This window comes from Anabrus simplex, chromosome 2 (genome assembly GCF_040414725.1).
Source record: "Anabrus simplex isolate iqAnaSimp1 chromosome 2, ASM4041472v1, whole genome shotgun sequence".
Taxonomy (NCBI): domain Eukaryota; kingdom Metazoa; phylum Arthropoda; class Insecta; order Orthoptera; family Tettigoniidae; genus Anabrus; species Anabrus simplex.
This window is the reverse complement of record NC_090266.1, coordinates 399,725,856-399,751,264: the sequence shown is the minus strand read 5'-3', so window position 1 is coordinate 399,751,264 and position 25,409 is coordinate 399,725,856. Positions and strand designations below refer to the sequence as shown.

General features: G+C 39.1%; 1 protein-coding gene across 1 annotated transcript in view; it reads right to left on the bottom strand.

Annotated features, from left to right (window-relative positions):
- LOC136864164 (hemolymph lipopolysaccharide-binding protein) overlaps positions 1 to 25,409 on the bottom strand; it is a 112,953-nt gene that overhangs the window by 5,788 nt on the left and 81,756 nt on the right. The window contains exon 4 of the mRNA XM_067140811.2: positions 21,753 to 22,016. Within this exon, the coding sequence (XP_066996912.2) occupies positions 21,753 to 22,016 (264 nt within the window). The remainder of the gene's footprint in view (positions 1 to 21,752; positions 22,017 to 25,409) is intronic.

The window sequence follows — 25,409 nt, the reverse complement described above, 5'->3', positions numbered from 1 at the left end:
AGCAAGTGCAAGGCGGGGGTGTTTCCTAGTGGGAGGGGGGGATACACGAGCAGATTTTCTACCGTATAGAGTACGTTATCCTCTCTTTATCGATTGCGCTGAGCACCAGAGGCTCTTGGGAGATAACTTCGCAATTCTCTGTCGCTTTTGGAGGTCCAACTTAGTGCTGATAACCGTGGGAATCTGTCTTGTTGACCAGTACTTTTCTGTCTTGTCCACGGCGTCTAACATACCCTCTTGTCTCCGCATAACGATGCCAGAGCCTGAGCACAACGGATGGAGACACTGTGAGGTCGGTCGCTACATACTGCATCGTTCTCCTTTCTTGACGTAGGGCAAGAGCTGGGGACATATCCGCTTCGCATAGATGCCTTATGCTGACGGTCTCATATTCGAATAATGCGTATGAATGTGACCAGCAGAGCGGCGAGAGTGGATCATGTACTGAGGACTACTGTGTACTGAGACCCGATCGGACTGGAAGCATGTTTATGTTAAATAGGGTAACCTCTACGCAATTGAACCACCGAAACTGCGTTACTATGGTGTGTAGCAATTCGTATCAACTTGTACGTGTTTCTTGCTCTACGACATAAACTTTTACTGCATGTCAAACATTTGTTCCCCTAATGTTTGTGCCGAGTGTATTATCTAGAAATATAGCCACCCATTTATTCACTCTTTTGTCTAATCCAATTGTACTCATTTTTGCCATTAGTCTCCCATGATCTACCCTGTTAAATGCCTTGGATAGGTCAATTGCGACACAGTCCATTTGACCACCCAAATCTAGGATATCTGCTACAACGTTTTGGAATCCTACAAGTTGAGTTTCAGTGGAATAAACGTTCATAAACCCAACATGCCTTCTATCGAACCAGTTATTAATTTCGCAAACATGTCTAATATAATCTGAAATAATGCTTTCCCAAAACTTACATGTAACACATGTCAGAAAGACCGGCCTGTGATTTTCAGCTTTATGTTTATCGCCCTTCCCTTTATACGAGTACACAAGGGCTACTATAGCAACTCTCCATTCATTTGATATACTTCCTTCATGCAAGCAGCAACTAAATAAGTACTTCAGATATGGTACAATATTCCAATCTATTGTCTTTAATATATCCCAAGAGATCTTTTGTATATCCCAGTATATCTCAGATATAAATCCCAGCTGCTTTTCTAGTTTTCAACGTTTGTATCTTATTGTGATTCACTTTGTTATCGTAGGTAAATTTTAAAACTTCGCTATTTTGATTATCTCTTCTATCTGGACATTTTCCTTGTAACCAACAATCTTAATATACTGCTAACTGAATACGTCTGCCTCCTGAACATCCTCGCATACACACTCCCCTGGTTCCCTAATGATATCTGGAATGTCCTTCTTGGAACCTGTTTCTGCCTTAAAGTACCTATATATACCCTTCCATTTTCCATTAAAGTGTTTATAACTGCCAATTATGCTTGTCATCGTGTTTTTCTTAGCAGACTTCTTCCCAAGAATCAGTTTTCTAGTAATTTCTCCTTTTCTTCCACAACCATTTCTAACAATAATTCTTTCCATCCTTCACCTCCTTCTTAGTCTCTTTACATCTTTACTTTACTTTTAAAATTCACCCCACTTTTAACCCCGTTAGCAACGGAATATCCAAGAATCCTTTCCTAGTGAGCACCTACACTGTAGTATAAATGTACCGGTACCCCCAAAATTTCATTTCTTTATGAAATTTATGGAATACATTTATATTAGGGTGTAGGTGCTCAATGAGGGAGGATTTTGGGATATTCCGTTGCTAAAGGGTGAAGAGGTGGGGGTGAATTGTTTAAAAGAGCATATATATCTCAAAAACTTAAATGTTTATAGACATAAAAATGGGTATTTATAATCCCCTTAAGAAATAATCATATTTTTCATTTTCAAAAAATCCCTTTAATGGGGGTGAAAAATGTGAAAATGGGTTGAATACCTTTTATCAGGATTCTTATATCTAAAAATTGAAGATGTTACAGACCTGAAAACTGGTATTTGGTATCTCCTTTACGTATAAAGAAACACGCATATCTTTTGTGGAGAAAATCAAGTTGGGGTGGGGGTGAAGAGAGCAGTTGATTTATTTTTATGAGGTTACATACGAGTATAGGGTAAACCTACCTAACTTCGTGATATTAAGGATTGTAAGTAATATATCAGGACAAATACTCGATCTCGGAATTTTACACTTTACATGCTGAGTACCAATACATTATTCTACAAACACATGAAAAAGAAGTTCAAAAATGCAAAACATTTGGAGTTATAACATGTAATAAGCGAAGTGGGCATGCTACCTAATTTTGTGATAGCATACCTAATTCCGTGACACAGTATACATACCTTCGTGATAATGTATTTAACTCCGTGATAACTTTTCGCAGCATTATTACAGTTCACTTCGCGCACTTTTCACTCATTTTCAGTATCGGTATCGTTGTCACTGACATATTCACAAATACTACACATAAATACAATAGCATCAGATGAATCAATGGACTGACAACTTTCATGGAACCATCGCAAACAGAAGCAACACTGAATCCAAGGACTTTTATTCCTCCCATTACTGTAGCTGTCGTTCCAGGTGGTGCAGTTGTCATCATTTTTCTCGTTTGACTTCTGTTTTTCCGTAGATACCGGTTTCACTCCCGTGATATGTGCAGTGGATTTTCCGGCTTGATCAGAAACAGGTGTAGTTCGATGTGTGTTGGCAACTCTGGCCTGATCTCGAACGTGTGGCTGGTATCCGGTGGAATAGTCACAACGATAATTTCATTCTTGGATGCAATTTCCAATACCTCTGGTGTCACCTGACGGACATGGGAATTCATTATCAGTATCACAGGTCTTTCTGCATCAAGACCACGAACAAATATCTTGAACCACTTTAAGAAAAGTTCACTGTTAATCCATTCACTCTGTGACAGGGCTACTGAGGCGTTAGGAAGGCACCATTCGTCAGTGAATCTGACATTCTCTCTCCTTTAAAAATGATTAGAAGTGGACCGAATTCACCTGCAGCATTTCTTGATTGCACAATTTTTCACTTCACTCAATGGGAACTTTGTCATTGTTTGCATACTGTTTTTAGGCCATTGCATACGCAACATGTCTTATTCGGTTAACGTTCAGACCGATTCCTATTTCCTGCATTTTTACTATGAAATTAACTCACTTAATTTCCAGTTCACTTGTAAGGGCAAACGGTCTACCCATTTTCCCAATAGTCATATTTTCTTTTAGAGTACTCCACGGAACGGTGAAATGCTTAGCAGCCTTTTATATAGACCATTTTTCCTCCAAAACCTTATGAAGAGCTCCCCGAAGGTAAACTGATGAATAGGCTTGTCTTCTTTGGTCACAAGACCCGTTTTTTTTTTTTAGTTTTTTGCTGTTTTCCTTCTTCCCACATTTGCTTAACGCTGGAGCCATTATGTCTGAAATGGGCACAAAACGTAAGAGTCGTAGTCATTTTCCTAAGCAATTATTTCATTAATAACGCACTTAAATCCAACTCAGACTACTGATCTTATAAGTGTGTTCCTTAGTGGATATAAATGCATATATTTGTCTGAATAATTACTTGTCCAACTTACCTTAATAACGTTTTACTACAGGAACAGACCAACAAGTAGCGTGTTTCCATCCACACAACATACAATCGACTGCCTGTCCACCCAGCGGCAATTCCCGCTCAAAATATTTTCCCCGTGTAAAGGCACTCCTGTTATGTATTGAGGACTGGTGGAACTCAGTGTAAAACGCCTACCTTACTTCAGGATCAATAATATGTCGCGTATCACGAAATAAATTATGTCACGAAATAAGGTAGGTTTACCCTATATCAAAAACTGACGATGTTACACTCATGATAATTGGTATTTGGAAGCTACTTTATAAATAAAAACACGCGTTTTGTTGGTGGATCAACTTAACGAGTGTTGGGGGTGAAAAAGGAGTTCAATTATTTTTATGAGGATACTTATATCACAAAAGAAGATGTTACAGATATGAACATTTTTATTAGGAATCTTCTTTCAAATTAATGAAACACGTATTATTTGTTTTTTTAAAACTCACTTAAAGGGGCTGAATGAATTTAAAAATTATTTGAATTATTTGTATGAGGATACTTATATCCAAAGCAATGAAGATGTTACAGCCACGTGAAAATTGGTATTTGGAATCTCATTTAAAATTCAAGGAACACGTATTTTTTTTGCTTTCGGAAATTCGACTTAAGATGGGGGATGCAAATAAGTAAAGAATGAGTTGAATTCTGTTTATGAGGATACTTATATCCCAGAAACTGAAGATGCTACGGATGTGAAAGTTGATGTTTTGAACCTCCTGTAAAAATAAAGGAAAACTTATTTACTGTTTTCAGAAAATCCACTTAATGCGGGAGAGGGGTGGAAAGAAGTGAATAAGAAGTTGAATTCTTTTTAAGGATACATATATCTCGAAAGATGAAGATGTTTCAGACATGAAAAATTATATTTGGAATCTTCTTTCAAAGTAAAGAAACACGTAGTCGTTTGTATTTTAAAACCCACTTAAGGGAGAGAATGAATTGAAAAATTAGTTGATTTCTTTGTATAGGGATACGTATATATAAAAAACTTAAAATGTTGGGACGTGAAAACTGGTATTTGGAATCTCCTTTAAAAATAAACAAAGAGGTATTTTTTTGTTTTAGGAATATCCACGTATGGGATTGAAAAGAAATGAAAAACCTGGTGAACTTTTAAAATGAGTACCGGTATATGTACAAGTATATGTCAAAAACTGAACATGTTACGGACGTTAAACTTGATATTTGGAAAATCCTTAAGAAATACAGGAATACGATTATTTTTTCGGTAAATGGACTTAACGGGAGTGGAATGAAGTGAAAAAAGTTGAATTTTTTGCGAGGGTGCTTATATCTCAAAAACTGAAGGTATTACAAACTTGAAAATCGGTCTTTGGAATCTCCTTTAAAAATTAACCTGTATTTTTTTAGCCCCAAAAGGCAATGCCACAAACGTGGTTTACAAAGAGTTTCTGGGATAGATGGAATTCATTTTTTCTGTGAGTTTTTATCATTTTCAGATAATGTTTTAGTACAGTACCGAGGAGCGATTACTTTTAACAAATTACGAAATCCACTCGAACAAAGCCGCGGACAACTGCTAGTACATTTATAACTGAGAGACTGCAGTTGAGTTCAGGGAGGAAGTAAAATGGTAAGTCATGTCGCAAGGATAAGTTCAATATCTACGGAAACGTTTGCATTACTTTCCTCAAACATTCAAATACACAAGGACGTAATGGGTCTCATTGAAGATAATCGCCAGGTCGTACACCAGACATCATTCCACTTCGAATAAAACCAGACGGAGGTCTATTTCGAGTCTATGGTAAAGATTAACGAAAAACACCAACAGGAACAGTAAACAGATAGAAAATATACATCTAGGCAGCGACCTTGCAATTCAATGAGAAGTGTCATTTCAAAACCTTATCCATTACGGTCCACGAAGACTCTTGGAAAAGTGGAATGAAAACATTTCTTCTACACGTCAACTTGGCATTAAACCAAGTACAGTGGTTATATTCCTAACACCATGAAAATTCCAATAGACGTAATACTATCTATATATATAAAATAACTTGTCCTGACTGACTGACTGACTGACTGACTGACTGACTGACTGACTGACTGACTGACTGACTGACTGACTGACTGACTGACTGACTGATTCATCATCGCCGAGCCAAAACTACTGGACATAAAGAAATGAAATGTTGGGGATATATTCATGTTAAGATGTAGGTGCTCGCAAAGAGAGGATTTTTGGATATTCCGTCGTTAAGGGGGTGAAAATGGGGATGAAATTTTAAAATGAGTGTATCTATATCTCAAAACTTTAAAAGTTTACAGACGTAAAAATTGGTATTTAGAATCTTATTTAAAAATAAGGAAACACGTATTTTTTTGTTTTCGGAAAATCCCAATAGGAGGGGTGAAAAATGGTGAAAAATTGGTTGAAAGCCTTTAATCAGGATACCGGTACTTATAACTCAGAAACTGTACATATTACAGACCTGAAAATTGGTACTTTTGATCACTATTAAAAATAAAGAAACACGTATTTTTTTTGAAAATCCAATTAATGGGAGGGTGAAAAAGGGGGGTGGATTTTTAAAATGAGTGCATCTATATCTCATAACTTTGAAAGTTTACAGATATAAAAATTAGTATTTAGAATCTTCATTAAAAATAAAGAAACACGTATTTTTTTGTTTTCGGAAAATCCCAATAGGAGGGGTGAAAAGGGGTGAAAAAAGGGTTGAATGCCTTTATTCAGGTTACTTATATCTCAGAAACTGAAGATATTACAGACCTGAAAATTGGTGTTTGGGATGTCCTTCAAAAATAAAGAAACAGGTATTTTTTGTTTTTGGAAAAACCAATTAATGCGGGGGGTGAAAAGGGGGTGAATTTTTAAAATGAGTGTATCTACATCTCAAAACTTTTAAGGTTCATAGATGTAAAAATTGGTATTTAGAATCTCCTTTAAAAATAAAGAAACACGTATTTTTTGTTTTCGGAAAATCCCCATAGAAATGGTGGAAAAATGTGAAAAAGTGGTTGAATGCCTTTCATGAGGCTACTTATATTTCAGAGCCTGAAGATATTACAGACCTGAAAAATGGTATTTGGGATCTACTTTAAAAATAAAGAAAAGGTATTTTTCGTTTTTGGAAAATCCAAATAAGGGAGGTGAATTTTTAAAATGAGTGTGTTTGTATCTTAAAACATTAAAAGTTTACAGATGTAAAAATTGTTATTTAAAATCTACTTTACAAATAAAATAAAACGTACATTTTGTTTTCTGTAAATCGCAATAGGAGGGCTGAAAAGGGATGAAAAATGGGTTGAATGCCTTTAATGAGGTTACTTATATCTCAGAAACTGAACATATTACAGAACTGAAAATGTGTATGTGGGATTTCCTTTAAAAATAAAGAAACAACTATTTTTTGTTTTTGGAAAATCCAATTAATGGCGGTTAAACAGGAGTGACAAATTGGGGTGAATTTTTTGAAAGACTGTATCTACAGAATATCTGAGAAACGTAAAATGTTACAGAGGTAAAAAGAGGGTATTTGGAATCTCCTGTAAATGTAAAGAAACATAGGTGATTTGTTTTTGAAAACTCCACTTAAGGGAAACTAAGAAGGGGTGAAATTTTAAAATGAGAATTTCTACAGTATATCTCAAAAACTTAACATGTTAAAGAAGTGAAAAATGGTATTTTTTATTTCTATTAAAAATCAAGGAACGTGTATAATTAGTTTTCGAAAATACCACTTGGGTGGTGGTGGTGGTGGTGGGGGGGTTAATGTGACTGAAAATGGTGTTGAATTCTTTTAATTAGGCTACTGATATCTCAAAAATGAAGATGTTACGGACGTGAAATTTGATATTTGGAATCTGCTTTAAAAGTAAAGAAACACGTATTCTCGGAAAGTCCAATGAAGACGGGGGATAGGTGAAAGAATTAAAAAATTAATTGACTTAATTGTATGAGAATACTTACATCGAATAAAAAATTAAGTTGTTACAGACGTGAAAATTGGTATTTGGATATCCTTTAAAAACAAAGAAAAACGCGTTTTGGGTGGGAAATCATCTGAGGAGGGCGGGAGTGAAAAGGAGTGGAATTCCTTTCACGAGGACACATAAATCATAAACTGAAGAAGTTAGAGTCGTGATAATTGGTATTTAGAATATCCTTTACTATTAAAGAAACAAGTTTTTTTCGGGGTGAGGAATGTGAAGGGAAGTGCAAAAAAGTGAATTATATTTATGGGGATACTTATATCTCAAAACTGAAGGTAACAGACGTGAACATTGGTGTTTGGAATCTCCTTTAAACATAAAGAAACACGCCTTCTTTTAATTTCTTTTCTTTTGGGGGGGTTAAATATACTTAACGGCGGTGGGGTGTAAAAGGAGGTGAAACCAATTGATTTTACTGTTCATAATGTACTTATAAGAAGCCTCCGTTGCTCAGGCGGCAGCACGCCGGCCTCTCACAGCTGGGTTCCGTGCGTCAAATCCCGGTCACTCCACGTGACATTTGTGCTGGACAAAAACGGAGGCAGGACAGGTTTTTCTCCGGATACTCCGGTTTCCCCTGTCATCATTCATTCCAGAAACACTGTCTAATATCATTTCATTTCATTTGTCATTCATTAATCATTGCCCCAAAAGATTGCGACAGGTTTCGGCAGCCGGCATAATTCCTATTGTCGCCGCTAGATGGGGCTTTATTCATTCCATTCCTGACACTGTCGATTGACTGGAAACAGGCTGTAGAAGTTTCGATGTACTTATTCTTATCAAAAACCGATCATTTTAATCTTTCCTGGGTTCGTTTTCAAGAGCCATCTTTTCCTTCGGAAAACGTTCTTAGATTACAGTAGATTCTCATGGCATATAAATAAAAATTTAAACACATTTGAAATAAACGATAGGAATGAAATTGACCGTCCAATTCTTCACCTCTATAATAAGGTCAATAATCCACGGAAGTATGTCATTCGTATCGGCAGAAATCCCGCACACTTGCCTACGCGCGACAATGGTGCTGGTCACGTATATAGTCAGCAATGACAATGGCAGCAGATGTAATTTACCGCCAAGTAGCGGTCTTGCATCTTGGTGTGGGGTCCAGAACATCTATAATAATAATAATAATAATAATAATAATAATAATAATAATAATAATAATAATAATAATAATAATAATAATAATAATAATAATAATAATAATGTTCTGAGCCGTCATCAAATGTGCGGACCGCGCTGGAAACGGGTCCTGGACGGGTAATGACTAAGAATGCAGTCCGGCTGCGGGTTCAGTACCACCAAGGCACCCAAGACGACACCACACCGGATTTTCTGAAGGATTTAGTCCATATTAAAAATGCTTATAGGAAAAGATGGCAAAGATTTAGGGACCCAACTGACCGGGTGGAATACCTGGACCTAGCCCAGGAAGTACGAAATCGATTGCTGGAAAGAAAGATTGAAAATGGGGGGAAACTTGCCGTAATCTATTAGAAAACGAGTCAGATCGCGAATTTTGGCGGATTCTCTCATAAAACGAGTCAGATCGCGAATTTCGGCGGATTATATATAAAACAGTAAGCATTCAATTATAAATTCCTGTATAATACCGTAGCGAAGCACGGGTATCTTGCTAGTATTTTTTATAAAACTCTTATTTTTTGGTTCGTGGTGTGGATTACTGTCGTCACCATGGTCTACGACGTGGACCTGAGAGTCGGGACGTCAGTTGCTGTGGAATAGGAGTGGGCACATCGGTCATATTCTGAGTCATGACCCTCCCTGTGCCCAGGCGGCTAGGAATATACATCCACCAGTGGCCCCTACCTCATCAGAGGAGAGATTCTCACTGGGACTATATGCAACTACGGTAGATTCATGCTTATCAGAATTTACCGAACCAGAACACTTTCAGCAAGACTCAGACCTATGGAAGAAATGGCGTCCCAGTTCCATTTGACAAGCGAGGTACTCCTTGGAAACAACTTGGCAAACGAAATTGAATTTGGTGGAGAGCTATCAATATTAATGGGGCTTATGGATGAAAGAATGTAGAACTGGTTGAGTCAGCAAAGAGGACACGTCTCGATGTGTTGAGACTTAATGATATTCGGGTAATGGGAGATTGGAAGGAAGAGTTACGAGATTATAAACTGAACATAACAGGTGTTTCAGCAAAGAGGACACGTCTCGATGTGTTGAGACTTAATGTTATTCGGGTAATGAGAGATTAGAAGGAAGAGATACGAGATTATAAACTGAACATAACAGGTGTTAAAAATAAAAGGGAAGATTATGGGGCAAGAATGTTCACTATTTCATGCAATACACTTTCTTTAAGACACATATATGAGCAAATGGTGTGGGTAGATTTAGCTGTTTTGAGGAAAGATGACGAGATTTGCTGACCATTCACCACTTGAGGGTTCAGACCCAGAACACTTTAAGCAAGACTCAGACCTATGGAAGAAATGGAGTCCCAGTTCCAATTGACAAGCGAGGTACTCCTGGGAAACAACTTGGCAAACGAAATTGAATTTGGCGGAGAGCTATCAATATTAATGGGGCTTATGGATGAAAGAATGTAGAACTGGTTGAGTCAGCAAAGAGGACACGTCTCGATGTGTTGAGACTTAATGATATTCGGGTAATTGGAGATTAGAAGGAAGAGATACGAGATTATAAACTGAACATAACAGGTGTTTCAGCAAAGAGGACACGTCTCGATGTGTTGAGACTTAATGTTATTCGGGTAATGAGAGATTAGAAGGAAGAGATACGAGATTATAAACTGAACATAACAGGTGTTAAAAATAAAATGGAAGATTATGGGGCAAGAATGTTCACTATTTCATGCAATATACTTTCTTTAAGACACATATATGAGCGAATGGTGTGGGTATATTTAGCTGTTTCGAGGAAGGATGACGAGAATTGCTGTCCATTCACCACTTGAGGGTTCAGATGAGGATGAATTTGACAAGTTTTATAAAGCACAGAATGACATCGTAGTCAGGGTAATGGCAAGGATATTATAATGCTAATGGACGATTTCAATACGAGACTTGGAAATGGAGCTGAAATAAATGAGAAAGTGAATGGTAAATGTTGGGATAATATTGAAGCTAAAGGGAATGGGAAGCATTTGCTGGACTTCTGTGCTAGTGTGGGATTAGTATTAACGAATTAATTCTTCAAGTATAAGAACATTCACCGCTACATTTAGGAGGTTATGGGCACCAGATCTATAATAGGCTCTATCATAACTGACTTTGAATTCGGGAAATCTGTCATAAATATGTGGGTATTCAGAGGATTCTAAGTTGATACAGACAACTATCAGATCTCCAGGGCCGGGCTGAGTGGCTCAGACGGTTAAGGCGCTGGCCTTCTGACCCCAAATTGGCAGGTTCGATCCTGGCTCAGTCCGGTGGTATTTGAAGGTGCTCAAATACTTCAGACTCGTGTCGGTAGATTTACTGGCACGGTGAAGTACTCCTGCAGGACTAAATTCTGGTACCTCGGCGTCTCCGAAAACCGCAAAAATCTGTTAGTGAGACGTAAAGCCAATAACATTATTACTATTATTATTATTATTATTATTATTATTATTATTATTATTACCATTATCATTATTATTACATCTCCAAGACAGGGAGATTAGACATAAGTACCTTAATATGATTAGGAAAAGTTCCAAACGATAGTCAGTAAAATGAAATGAAATGGCGTATGGCTTTTAGTGCCGGGAATGTCCGAGGACAAGTTCGGCTCGCCAGATAAAGGTCTTTTAATTTGACCCCCGTAGGCGACTTCCGCGTCATGATGAGGATGAAATGATGATGAAGACAACACATACACCCAGCCCCCGGGCCAGCGAAATTAACCAATTAAGGTTAAAACTCCCGACCCTGCCGGGAATCGAACCCCGGACCCCTGTGGCCAAAGGCCAGCCCGCTAACCATTTAGCCATGGAGCCGGACAGTAAGAAGCTTCAACGTATAGAAAGAGAATGGGTGTCATACAGAGTTGCTGTAGTAAAAAGGAGGAAAGGGATGCCTACGATTAACTCAGTATAATGAAGGGGAAAATGTGAACATATTGTTGGAATGACGTAAACGTAAAAAAGGGGTATCCGAAATGGCTTCAAACAAGGACTGATGCACACAGGGAATCAGCCTAGATGGAAGAAACACAGATAAACGAATATTTTTTCTAATCCATGAAATAGTCATGGTAAAATCTCAGTAATAGCCTGGAAAGATTTGATCAAGTGACAGGAAAAGCTCTCTGGACAGTAATATAGAAATAAAGGGACGTAAAATAAAAATTAATAGTGTTTAGGGTAAATCAGGTGAACTTACATTAGATCCCAGAGAACCACCGGAGAGATGGATGGAATATCTAGAAAATCTTCTCAACGTAAAATAAAACATTTCAGATGACGTCACGAACAACTGAGCACATGGGGAGAAGAAACAACAATGTTAGTGAAATTTCGCTTGAGGAAGTGAAATGACCGAGCTCGATAGCTGCAGTCGCTTAAGTGCGGTCAGTATCCAGTATTCGGGAGATAGTGGGTTCAGATCCCACTGTCGGCAGTCCTGAAGACGGTTTTCCGTGGTTTCCCATTTTCACACTAGGCAAATGCTGGGGCTGTACCTCAATTAAGGCCACGGCAGCTTCCTTCCCAATCCTAGCCCTTTCCTGTCCCATCATCGCCATAAGACCTATCTGTGTCGGTGCGTCGTAAAGCCAATAGCAAAAAAGGAAGTGAAATGAATGGTAAATAAACTCCACTGTCTTAGAGGAGCAGAAATACATGAAATTAAGCCTGAAATACAGTGGGAAGAAAATGGCTTCACAGAATAATATGATAAGCGTGGAGTGTTTCAATGAAAACAGTAATTACACTTATCTATAGACAGGGGAACAGGAAGGACTGCAACAACTATCGAGGTACACTATTGATCAATGTACCAGGCAAAATGTTCATTGGAATTTTCGAAAGGAGGTACGAGCAATGGTTGGGAGTAAGCTGTATGAAAATCAGTGTGGTTTCTAGCCGCAGGGGGCTGTCAGGATCAGATTTTCAGTATGCGCCGGGTCATTGAACTATTTTACCAGAGGAACCGACAATCATGTTCACGTTTTTTGGATATAAGGAAGGCACATGTCAGAGTACCGAGGGAAAAGGTGTTCGTTTTAGTGAGGGATTGTGAGATTAATGGTAGACTTTTAAAACTTTAAAATCCATTCATATTGAGAGTTGGGCAGCAGTGAGAATTGATGGTAGAATGAGGTCTTGGCTCAAGGTACTTACAGAGGTTAGACAAGGCCGTAATCTTTCACCTTTGCTGTTCATAATTTACATGGATCTTCTACTGAAAGGTATGAAGAGGCAGGGAGGGATTATGTTATGTGGAAATGTAGAAAGCAGTTTAGCCCATGCTAATGACTTGGTCTTAATGGAATATTGTGCTGAAATCCTGCAGTCTAACGCATTGGAACTTGAAAATAGTTTCAGTGAGTGTGGTAGGAATGTTAGCCTTTCCAAGACTGAAGTTATATCAGAAGGGAAGGAAACTGAGAGAATTGAATTCCACGTTGAGAACACAAAGCTGGAACAGGTAGATAATTTGAAGTATTTGGGATATGTGTTATCCCAGGATAGAAAGTGAGATTGAATCAAGGTGCAGCAAAGCTAATGCAGTGAGCTTGCAGTTGCAATAAACAGTATTCCGCAAGAAAAGACTCATCTCCCGGACGAAACAACGTTTACATCGTTCCATTTTCAGAGAAACATTGCTTGTACAGGAGAGACCGCTGGGTATTCTCAGGATATCTGATTCATATGTTATAAGTAACAAAGTGAAAGTAAGGAGAAAGATTGCTAGTACAAAGTGGACCGGGCGAGTTGGCCGTGCGGTTAGAAGCGCACAGCTGTGAGCTTGCATTCTGGAGATAGTGAGTTCGAATTCCACTGTCGGCAGCCCTGAAGATGTTTTTTCCGTGGTCTCCCATTTTCACACCAGTCAAATCCTGGGGCTGTACCTTAATTAAGGCTACGGTCGCTTCCTTCCCATTCCTAAGCCTTTCCTATCCCATCGTCGCCATAAGACCTATATGTGTCGGTGCGACGTAAAGCAAATAGCAAAAAAAGTACGAACTGGTGGTAACAAGGACAGGAGTGTACTCAGAATGAGATTAAGATAAATTTAGGAATGAAGTTGATGGATGAAGCGGTAGTCATAGACCGGCGTCGGTCATGTGAGACGAATGGAGGAGAGTACGTTACCTGGAAATATAATGATCTCGCTCATGTAGGGTAAGAGAAGTAGAGGGAGACTAAGACGACGAAGGTTATACTCAGTTTCTAAAGTAGGAGAAGAGTGACAGTTCTAAATCATGGCGTCAGCATTTTTCTGCTGAGTCAGCACACGAGGTTATTGAGCCCGGCCAAGGACACTGACACCATGACGTCATGACCACATGATCGTGACGTCACGACACCGTGCTAGTGTTTGTAAACAAAGCCACGTGCTTTTTGACAGCTGTCAAGTTGACAGCTGCCATCTTGGCGGGCCCTAGCATTACTCTTGGGAACAAGTGAGCATCGCTAACCACAGTGCTGCCATCTTTACAGGACCTAACCTCATTTTTGCTACCATATGCACGTGGTGGCGTGCAATTTAAAATCCACTAACGTCAAGGTATTAAACTGTAAAGCATGCCGTAGCGTTGTCCTCTTGTTCTTTCTACCTCGTAATTTGATGTGACGCATAAGTTTACAATTACACTTCCTTACTGTTTCGATTGAGGAGTGAGCGGTAAGGAGGAGGTAATAACTTTTTACCCTCTCCATTTTTTATATATTCATATTTTTCATTTTCGATTGCAATCGGCACACACGCAAAAAATAGAACTGAATGTAGGATTAAACAAGTACTGTATATCTCCATCCGACAAGACAACATATGTTGACTATCTATACAGTTTTAATCATGTTACAGAGGACATAGGATATACTGTTGTTACCTTACAGTAAAGGATAGGATTTGAACTCTGTTCCCATTCTATTTAGCATTAGAAAGAAAGAATCTCTAATACATTTATTATGGGATACGAACACTAATCTCTTTGTGTAAAATGGGCTATAAATGATAACAAATGCTATTCTTTATGTTATATATGCATTCAGCACAAATGCAAAAATATGGATTTCATTGTAGGACAATCAAATGCTGTATGACACCATCCGACAAAACAGAACATGATGACTATCTGTACAGGTTCAATCCTATTAGATAAGACATAAAACATACTGTTGTTATCTTACAGTAAATATTTGAATAGATGGTATATATTTCCTATTGTGTTCTGAACAGAAAACTTACCTTGATTATAACGCAAACACAATAGTTACCGTAACAGACTAAAACAATCGTGGGATTCGAAGTCTGTTACCCTTGTATTCAGCATTAGAAAAAATCTCTATTGCAAGCATTTAGGGGATTCGAACACTAATTTCTTTGTTTAACCCTCTTAGTGCCGGCTCCCTTACTGCCGTGGTTCCTAAGAATGCCAGAGAGAAAATGCCTATTATGCAGCACAGAAGATAAAAGCATATCCTATCCTCACTTTTCTAGATATCTCGTTGTAGTTTACATTTTCTTGTATCTAAGTGATCCCTCTCTTCACTCATTATATTAACATCACGAAAATAATTCATACTTTCGAGCAAAAAATTAAATTCTTTCATGCAATTTTTGAACATTTTTAAATTCAAATTTGGATCTCAGTACATCCTAGTATTTTATCGTACTCACGTAAATTTTTTATTCCTGTGCACATTGATGCATTGTTTACTAGTTTGTAAAATATCAGTGTTTTAAAAATTATAGTTCTTGTAAGAATAGATTAAAATTCTGATTTGGTCTAGCCTCAGGAGGAGGTGCAAGTTTAGAGCCGGGCGCCTCAAGGAATGCAGAAGAGGGCTGAAATTGCACGTCGTGATCGGACTGAATTTTACGGAAATCGGGAATCTGGTCATCATCGTCATTACTGTCTCCGTCAATTCCATCATTATTCCCGTCACTATCATTACCGTCTTTATCGGAAATTTCATGCATCACTGTCACACGAGTAAGTCGGATAACATCACCACTATCATCATTGTTTGAAACGTTACCGGCATTATTGTAACTCTCATTATCATATGAATCATCGCCTAACTCGATATAATCAGAATCATCACTCAATTAATCAATATACTGTACCAAATCGTCATCAATTTCAAACACAATACGAGAACTTGTCGCCATTATTACGAACACGTGGTCTACAGGTACGCGCCAAATAGCTGAAATAAAAGAAATCATAACATCAACACAACATGTCACACGGAGATTCTAGTGATAGATTTAGAAACAGTGTAGTACCTACTACAGAGTGATGCCGACTGGAGCTGCTATCTGTCAGATATGTGCAAACTATGACGACTTATATGGACAGCTGCAACACGGAGCGCGATCGCGCTCCTGGCACTTTTCGCTAGGCTACAGGTGAGCGTTCTTGGCACATTTCAATAGGCTAGAGATGAGCGCGATCGCGCTCCCCGGCACTCTAATAGTTAAAACATGCTGTACATGATAACAAAAGCACTTCTTTAAATTATATACGCAATCATCACGCACCCAAAATATGGAATTGAAAGGACAAGCAAATGCTGTATTTCTCCATCCGACAAGACAAAGCATGTTGACGATCTGTACAGGTTCAATCCTGTTACAGAATGCAATCAGCGCACACGCGAAAATATAGATTTTATTCTAGGACAAGCAAATGCTGTATGCCTCCATCTGGCAAGACGAAACATGTTGACCATCTGTACAGGTTCAATCCTGTTACAGAGGGCAGTCGTTATCATACAGTAAAGTTTTAAATAGACAGCATACATTCCCTATCGTGTTCTAAACAGAAAAACATACCTTGATTATATGATAGGAGGACAAAGACGCGCGGTATCTTGTTGATTGATGGGATTTTATAACTTAATCTAGTTTTATACAAATAGAAGGAAACGGGAGAGGAATAGAAGTGTAATTATTGTACAGTTGTACTTCCTCATAAAACAATAATCACTGCCACTATGCAGATAATATTATTTTACGCTTTTAGTTAATACCTAGCAGGGCATACCATACAAATATTTGTACTATCTATAATTCTATATCGTATTATTTCAAGGAGATTGATTTGCGGAGATTCGAACACCGACACACGCAACAAAGACATTTTTAAGATGTAATTCCCTACCTTTTCCTGTCTGACCAGGGCCCCTAAAATACTTTGTCTTGCAGATATAGATTCGAACATTGATTTCGTACTAATTTAGTCACTGTAAAATAAGGAATCCCTAGGCCTGGCCAGGAATGAGCTGCCATATTGCGCATTACACCCTAGGCCGTCAAATTAGAGAAATACACTTTGAATAAGCCACGATCGAATATGTTAAGTTGTAGACAGATACCATTGTGGTAACGAAAATTTGCTCGAACGTAAACACACATTACAGTACCGGTACTTACTTGACAACGTAAATAAATGATATATTGTAAGATTAAAGAAAACGGAGAAGTACAGTTGCCTCATGAACTTGCATAAACAAATGCCACAACTGTATGTTACACCACCTAACAGTACTGTTCTGTCTTAATACGCCGATCAGCGGTCGCTTGGTATGCTAAGGCCCCTGGAGATATAAACGGAAAAAAATATACACACAATTTTTTACCTACGAATCCCTAACCGCGTAGCAAATTTGCTGGTATAGGTGTGTTGCTATTAAGAAGTCACGTAAAAGTCTACAAGCTAGCTTGCTTCCAAATATATACCGATTATTACTCTACAGCTACGCAAAGATACAGCCCCAGCATTTGCCAGGCTTAAAATGTTACAATCAACCATTCAGTGATCTAAACACCTGTTGCAAGTGTCGACCGAAAGGCATCCCATCTTCTCGGTGAGGCTGGGTATGACTTCTACCCAGATGTATCGATCAAATTTCATTATCTGTCAGCATTTTTGCTACACTGTAAATTCTGCGTGCACGTCGCTAGCACAACAGGCTGCGACTTATCGTATCAGGCACTTTTACACATACTATACAGTTTTATGCAGCGTAGCAAAAATATTCCATTATTTTACTGAATGCAGTCCATCACTCACGTATTAGAGATTACATTTAAAATGCTGGGGCTGTGCCTTTGTGTAGCTGTAGAGCTGTAGAGTAATAATCGGTACATATTTGGAAGCAAGCTAACTTGTAGAATTTTACGTGACTTCTTAATACCAACACACCTATTCCGAGCGAATTGGCTACGCGGTTAAGGATGCGTAGCTAAAACTGTGTGTATATTTTTCCGTTTATGTCTTCAGGGGCCTTAGCCTACCAAGCGACCTTTGATCAGCGTAATGAGACAGAACAATATCGTTAGGTGGTGTAACATACAGTTCTAGCATTTGCTTAGGCAAGTCCGTGCGGCAACTGTAATTCGCCGTTTTTTAATCTTACAATATATCATTTAAGTTACGTTTTCAAATAAATACTGTAATGTGTGGTCACCTTCGAGCAAAATTCCGTTACCACAATGTTGTCTGTCTACAACTTAACATATTCGGTCCTAGCTTATTCAAAATGTATTCCTCTAATTCGACGGCCTAGGAAATAATGCGCAATATGGCAGCCCATTCCTGGCCAGGTCTAGGGATTCCTTATTTTACGGTGGCTAAATTAGTAAGAGATCAAATTTCGAATCGATATCTGTAATTCAGGTTCTCTTTGTTGAATGTGTCTGGGTTCGAATCCCTGCGAATTAATCTCTTTAACACAATACGATGTAGAATTATAGGTAGGAAAAAGATTTTTATGGTATCCGATGCGAGATATTAACTAAAACCGTAAAATTATTTTATTAAATAGTGGTAGTGATTATTGTTTTAAGAGGAAGTACACCTGTACACTAATTACACTTCCATTTCTCTCCCTTTTCCTTCTATTTGTATAAAACGAGATTATGATTAAGTTACAAAATCCCATCAGTCTACGAGATACTGCGCGTCCTCCTCCTATCATATAATCAAGGTAAGATTTTCTGCTTAGAACACGATAGGATATGTGTGCTGTCTGTTTAAATCTTTACTCTAATATAACAACTGTCCCCTCTAAGAGGACTGAACCTGTACAGATGGTCAACATGTTTTGACTTGTCGGTTGGAGACATACACCTTTTGCTTGTCCTACAATCAAAAGTATATTTTTGCGTGTTTGTTGATTGCATATATAACTTAAAGAAGTGCGTTCGTTATCATGTATTGCCCATATTGCACAAAGAGATTAGTGTTCGAATCCCATAACGAATGTATTAGATATTCTTTCTTTCTAATGCTAAATAGAATTGGAACAGAGTTCGAATTATATTCTTTACTCTAAGATAACTACACCATGTTATAAGTCCTCTGTAACAGGATTAAACCTGTATAGATAGTGAATATGTTTTGTCTTGTCGGATGGAGACATACAGCATCTGCTTATCCTACATTCAATTCTATACTTTTGCGTGTGTGCTGATTGCTATCGAAAAGGAAAAATATGAATACAAAAATGAAGAGGTAAAAAAGTATTAACTTCTCCTTACCGCATCATCCTTATTTTACCACTCCCTCCTCTATTCTTATCAATCGAAAAGAGTAAAAAAGGATAACTAAAAACTTATGCGTCACATCATATTAGGAGGTAAACAGAACAAGAAGACAACGCTACACCTTGCTTTCTAGCTAAATACCATAACGTAAGTATATCTGGTGAAAGGTAATATTAACAATAAATATTTGACTAATACTCTTATCCGTTATTCTTTGCAAACTATACTAGGAGATCGTCATGGGTTAGCTCTTTGATTTTGTTATTAACAATTTTATAATTTCTAATGTCGAGAAGGGCAGCCTGCTTTAAAATTATAATCCTCCCTCCAAAAGTAGTGTCGGGAAGGGTCACTGTCGAAAGGGTAACTTGCTTTCAATCGAAAATCCTCTCTCCAAAATGGTGTCGGGAACGAACCATGTCGAGAGGGGCAGCTTGCTTTAAAACTATAATCTTCTCTGCAAAATGGTGTCGGGAAGGGACCATGTTGAGAAGGGCAGCTTGCTTTGAAACTATAATCCTCTCTCCAAAATCGTTTCGGGGAAGGGTCATGTAGAGAAGGGCAGCTGTCTTCAAACCTCTAAAGTTAGGCCCCCTAGCTATGTCCCGTTCAATTTTTCAAAAATTCCGCAGCACGTCGGGAAGGGCATGCTGAGGAGGAGGAGGGAGGTTAGGCCCCTCCAAGATAGCGACTGTCCACGTCAGGAACGGCATCTGCCTGTAAAACTGAGGTTAGAACCCTCCAAGATGGTGATTGTCCACGTCGAGAAGGCCATCTGCCGTAAAACTGAGGTTTGGCCCATCCAAAATGGCGATTTCCACGTCGGGAAGGGCATATAGCCGTAAAACTGAGGTTAGACCCCTCCTAGATGGCGACTGTCTACATCGAGACAGACATCTGCCCATAAAACTGAGGTTAGGCCCATCCAAGATGATGACTGTCTACGTCGAAAAGGGGACATCTGCCCCTAAAACTGAAGTAGACCCCTCCATGATAGCGACTGTGGGGTTAGGCATGTTAAATCGACGTCGGGAAGGGCAACTTGCCGTAAAGCAGTGAGGTTAGCCACGTTCACTTGTTTCAATTCCGTGCCAACGTGATTAGGACTTGTCTCGATAGCAGCTGTCAATATGGCAACTGTCAAAATGCACGTGGGTTTTAAATCCACTCCCAAGTGGTTTTGACCTGTCATCTTGGCAGCTGTCAAAAGCATGTGGATTTTAAATTGCGCGCCACCATGTGCATAATATGGTAACAATTAGGTTAGGCCCTGTTAAGATGGCAGCACTGACGTTAGCGATGCTCACTTGTCCTCAAAAGTTAGCTGTCATCTTGACAGCTGTCAAAAAGTACGTGGCTTTGTTTACAAATCATAGCACGCTGTCGTGGCGTCACGGTCACGTGGTCATGACGTCATGGAGTCATTGATATTGGTCGGGGTCAATGACCTCGTGTGCTGACTCAGCAAAAAGTATGCTGACGCCATGATTTAGAACTGTCACTGCTCTCCTACTTTCTAATGATTAAAAATAGGAGGTATGGGATTAAACGAGACAACAAAGCTAGTTACAATAGAAGATCCTGGGTGAGTTTAAACTATTTACAGAGGCTTGCAGAATGAACGAACAAAGGCACTACAATCTATAATGAAGATTTCTGTATGTATGTTCTTTTTTTTCTTTTTTTGTTAGTGGCTTTACGTCGCACCGACAGAGATAGGTCTTATGGCGACGATGGGATAGGAAAGGCCTAGGAGTTGGAAGGAAGCGGCCGTGGCCTTAATTAAGGTACAGCCCCAGCATTTGCCTGGTGTGAAAATGGGAAACCACGGAAAACCATTTTCAGGGCTGCCGATAGTGGGATTCGAACCTACTAACTCCCGGATGCAAGCTCACAGCCGCGCGCCTCTACGCGCACGGCCAACTCGCCCGGTTGTATGTTCTTTGGTTAAAAGTGTAACCGAGAGTGGTGGTTAAATGAGGCATAATAGTAATATGATACCATGATACTACGCATGATAAAGGGAGGAAAAATTACTTCAGAAAGTAATGGACACTACCATAAATGATATGATGATGATGATGATTATGATGATTCATATTTTAAGAAACCTAACCTAGAGGTCATTGGTAGTTGAGAGAATAAAAAAGGGGAAATAGGCGTTCTGTATCATGGTTACACTCGGAATCCATCAATAAGAAGCATACAAGGTGGAAGGGCCGGTATTAATTGAAAGTATAATATCACAAAGGGATTAGTTGATTTAAAATGTTCTACAGAGTTTAATGCAGGTCAAGACTGTAATGGATCTTTTGTTTGTTTGTATGTATGCATGTATGTATGTAATACCTAATAAATAGTATATTGAATTATATAAATTTACCGAATACTGTTAAATATTCTCCCTCATTGTATCTGTCGTGGAATCCTATTCCAACAGAATAATTCTTGTCTTGTCCTTTTCCGTTTTGCAGAAGCAGCTTCTGAAGAGCAGCTGCCTCTCTTTCATTGTTGATGATAGCAAGATGTGCTCCCTCTTCTTCACAGACTTTCATCGCTTCTGGCCATACTTTGGAATCCGTGTGATACTTGTAATAGCCAATTCCTTCAATTAGTACGTATCCGGGAGCAGGTCCTGGTTGTGGAACTGAAAAATAAATATAATATTAGGTATTTGTACATGTTATGCCTTAGAAAAATGGACTCACCTGAATAATAAAGCGGGCCGATGACCTTCGATGTTAGGCCCCTTTGCACAACAAGCATCATCATCTGAATAATACAGCGAAGTGGATTAATACATAAAATGTACTGCAGATAATAACAGTTTCAAACTGCAAAGTAGGGGTGAACATACACTTCTGATACCGAAGGAGATCGACTTATAACTTCAAAGTCCCCGAGTACAAGCACGAGCTTAAGGAGCATATATTCACTGATATATCATAGCTTTTTGATATGTAGAGGTGCGTCTACACTTTACCATAGAGGTGCATCTACATTTTGCCATTAAAGGATTCATGTATGGGCATTCCTTGTTTGAATGTTAAGCGTAGTTGCCTTCGGTTTAGAGGGCCGCGGTTTCGATTCCTGGCCAGGCCGGAGACTATAGTCGTTTTTAGTTAATCCCTCCAACTCGGAAGTTGGGGTGATTAGGATCGTCTCAATAAACATCTTCATTTACATACTACCACAGCTGTCTATATTCAGTGCCGGGTCCCACCAAATAATGCAACTAGAGGGCCATATGACTGGCAATCTTCACCTTTGTATAACTGTATCGATATTTCTATTATTATTGTACCTATGGTGATATGAACATTTTTTAAAACATGTCAGATTGATGTGAAGTGCCGGCGTGCGTATACAGGTACGAAATGTCATTAATATTAGGACACGAAAATTGTTTTCGATTGCCTAAGTATCGCATAGACTACTTTCAACGAACAAATCAGTGAAATGTATAAAACATTTTCAGAACAGTGACTTGAGCGCTACTGGTTAATATATCGATAAGGGCGGAAAAACGAGTTTTCATTAACGCGATTACAACGTTTCATGCGAATTAGAATAAACAGTGATTTTAACGTGTAGGTGCATGTGAACTGTGGCTACCTATTGAATTATGTTCTTACTATATAGATACATCTCCTACCTTGATAATCTGTAGAAATGATTTAGTTACAGTAGGGAGTCACTTTTCATCCCTCATAGTTTGTTGTAATAGTAATGTTTTACCGAATGATACAAATAACAGAAGTTCTCTTGTATCCCGTATTATTGTTTCTTAACCAAAGTTGAAGCTGTTGTTGGAAGGCGCCGAGAATTTTTAAGACAGTTGACAAAAAAAATGAACATTCTACGTAGTGAATTTGGTCCCATATTTATGAAAATAGTGCGGCTTGTCGACAATTATAAAATCTTATCTAATTTATTACACCACCGGTCAAGTTTGACGCGTGGCTAGGGGCGCGCAGCTGTGAGCGTGCATCCGGAGATTGTGGGTTCGAATCGCACTGTCGGTAGCCCTGAAGATGGTTTTCCGCCATAAGACCTATCTGTGTCGGTGCGACGTCAAGCAAATTTTAATAACAACAATGTATTACACCTGTTGTCATTTCTGGATGGAGGCAGCACTTTTGCACCTGTGTCGTGGCAAAGGCCAGAGCATTTTGAAGCTGCAACCGAACTCCCAGTCATAGCTGTGACAGTATGGAAGCTGCTGAATTATGCGTGTTGCTCGGTAATGACATTTATGCTGCTCATAGGGCTGGTCGTGCTTCAATAGCACTTTCTGTCCCGGTAAAGAAAGCAATGGCAAACTACCTCGCTCATCGTCCTGCCTTGTATGCCTCATTTTGGTACTGCCATAGGCTTTCTGTGGTTTCGTTATACCGCATAACCTTAGGTTCTAAGCCCTATCAGCTGAGGATCCAACCAGCCTTCGGGCTGATGACCAAACAGGCATTTCATTTATTTGTAGAGTACGAAATAGTATGACGTCTTAACATTAAGTAATATTTTCTCACCGAGCTCGATAGCTGCAGTCGCTTAATTGCGGCCAGTATCCAGTATTCGGGAGATAGTAGGTTCGAACCCCACTGTCGGCAGCCCTGAAAATGGTTTTCCGTGGTTTCCCATTTTCACACCAGGCAAATACTGGGGCTGTACATTAATTAAGGCCAAGGCCGCTTCCTTCCCACTCCTAGCCCCTTCATGTCCCATTGTCTCCATAAGATCTATCTGTCGGTGCGACGTACAGCAACTTGTAACAACAAACAGGAAATGTAGTCCATATAAAACGACTATTTAATTTGGTAGTGAAGTGCACAACAGACCTACCCTCTCCAGCGTAAACTTCGTTCCCCTTTTGCACGCTTGCAGCAACATGATTGACAAGTCTCTAACTTCTCCCAGCGGATAAGCAGTGAGCGCTTCATATACTTCCCCTAACAATGTAGAGTCTCTAATCAGATTAGGCCATACATCGTGATAATCTGTATCTCCAGTCATAGAAAATGTAATTCAAGGAGGCGATTTTTGACACCACGGCATAAAGTCGTTCGTTGGTTTATTGGTATAGTTCAAGTCAGTCATAGAGAGAAGCGACAAATATCAAGTGATATCAAGTGTTAGTTACGTAAGTGTGGAAGCCGAACGGAAGAAAAATAACTGTTGTGATATTGGAGAAAGGGCAGATTTTCGGCACGCAAGTATACATTATATACAGATTTCCAACGTTTGGAAATTATTGCAAAAAAATTGCAATTTATCAAGACGAAGGACAGTATGTATGCAACTCGATCCGAAGTCTCCCCTACAGAGATAAAATCGACTGTGAAACTGGCCCCTCTGCTCTGCTTTCTATTGTATTATTTCTTCCTGTGGCTCACACCACTGCAGGGCTTCCATAGGAAATATGGAACGTTGCTCTTGCCTGGTGATCAGATTGGAATTTTCTGTGAGTGATCTGTAGTTCAAGGAGTCCTGCATTTACATATCCTACCTTGTGCAATGGTAATTTATAGGCATCCAATAATTGCTACTTCGGTAACCTTCCTCTAAATTCGTGCTGTTCCGGCGCGTTTTCCCATTTCAATGGCCTCTCGGTTTCTCTCTCAAGACTCTAGGGCCCACCTGCTGAAATCTTGCTCTTTAAATAAAAATCCGTGTGTTGGTTCTTGGCGTAGAGGTAAAAGGGTAGTGTGTGGTTCTCTGGGTGTTTTTCTTGCTGTTAGAAGGGTACTAATCAAACACAGGAAATTCCATTCAGTCTTATTCCTGCTTGTCCACGCCATGGCCTCTTTTATGCGGTTAAGTTATGCAAGGCCGGGTGAGCGAGTTATCGATGCTTTAAAAGGTTGCCGGACAATTGCGGTCACGGACATTTGCCGTCGCCGGACATCTGCGGTCACTGAGATAAAATTGTGCCCACTCACTGAAATTCCCCAGTTGTCACAGGACATTTGCGGTCATCGCAGCAGGGGGTGGGCCTCATCATCTTAATCTCGGGGTATGCCCGCTAACCTACCTGAGCACC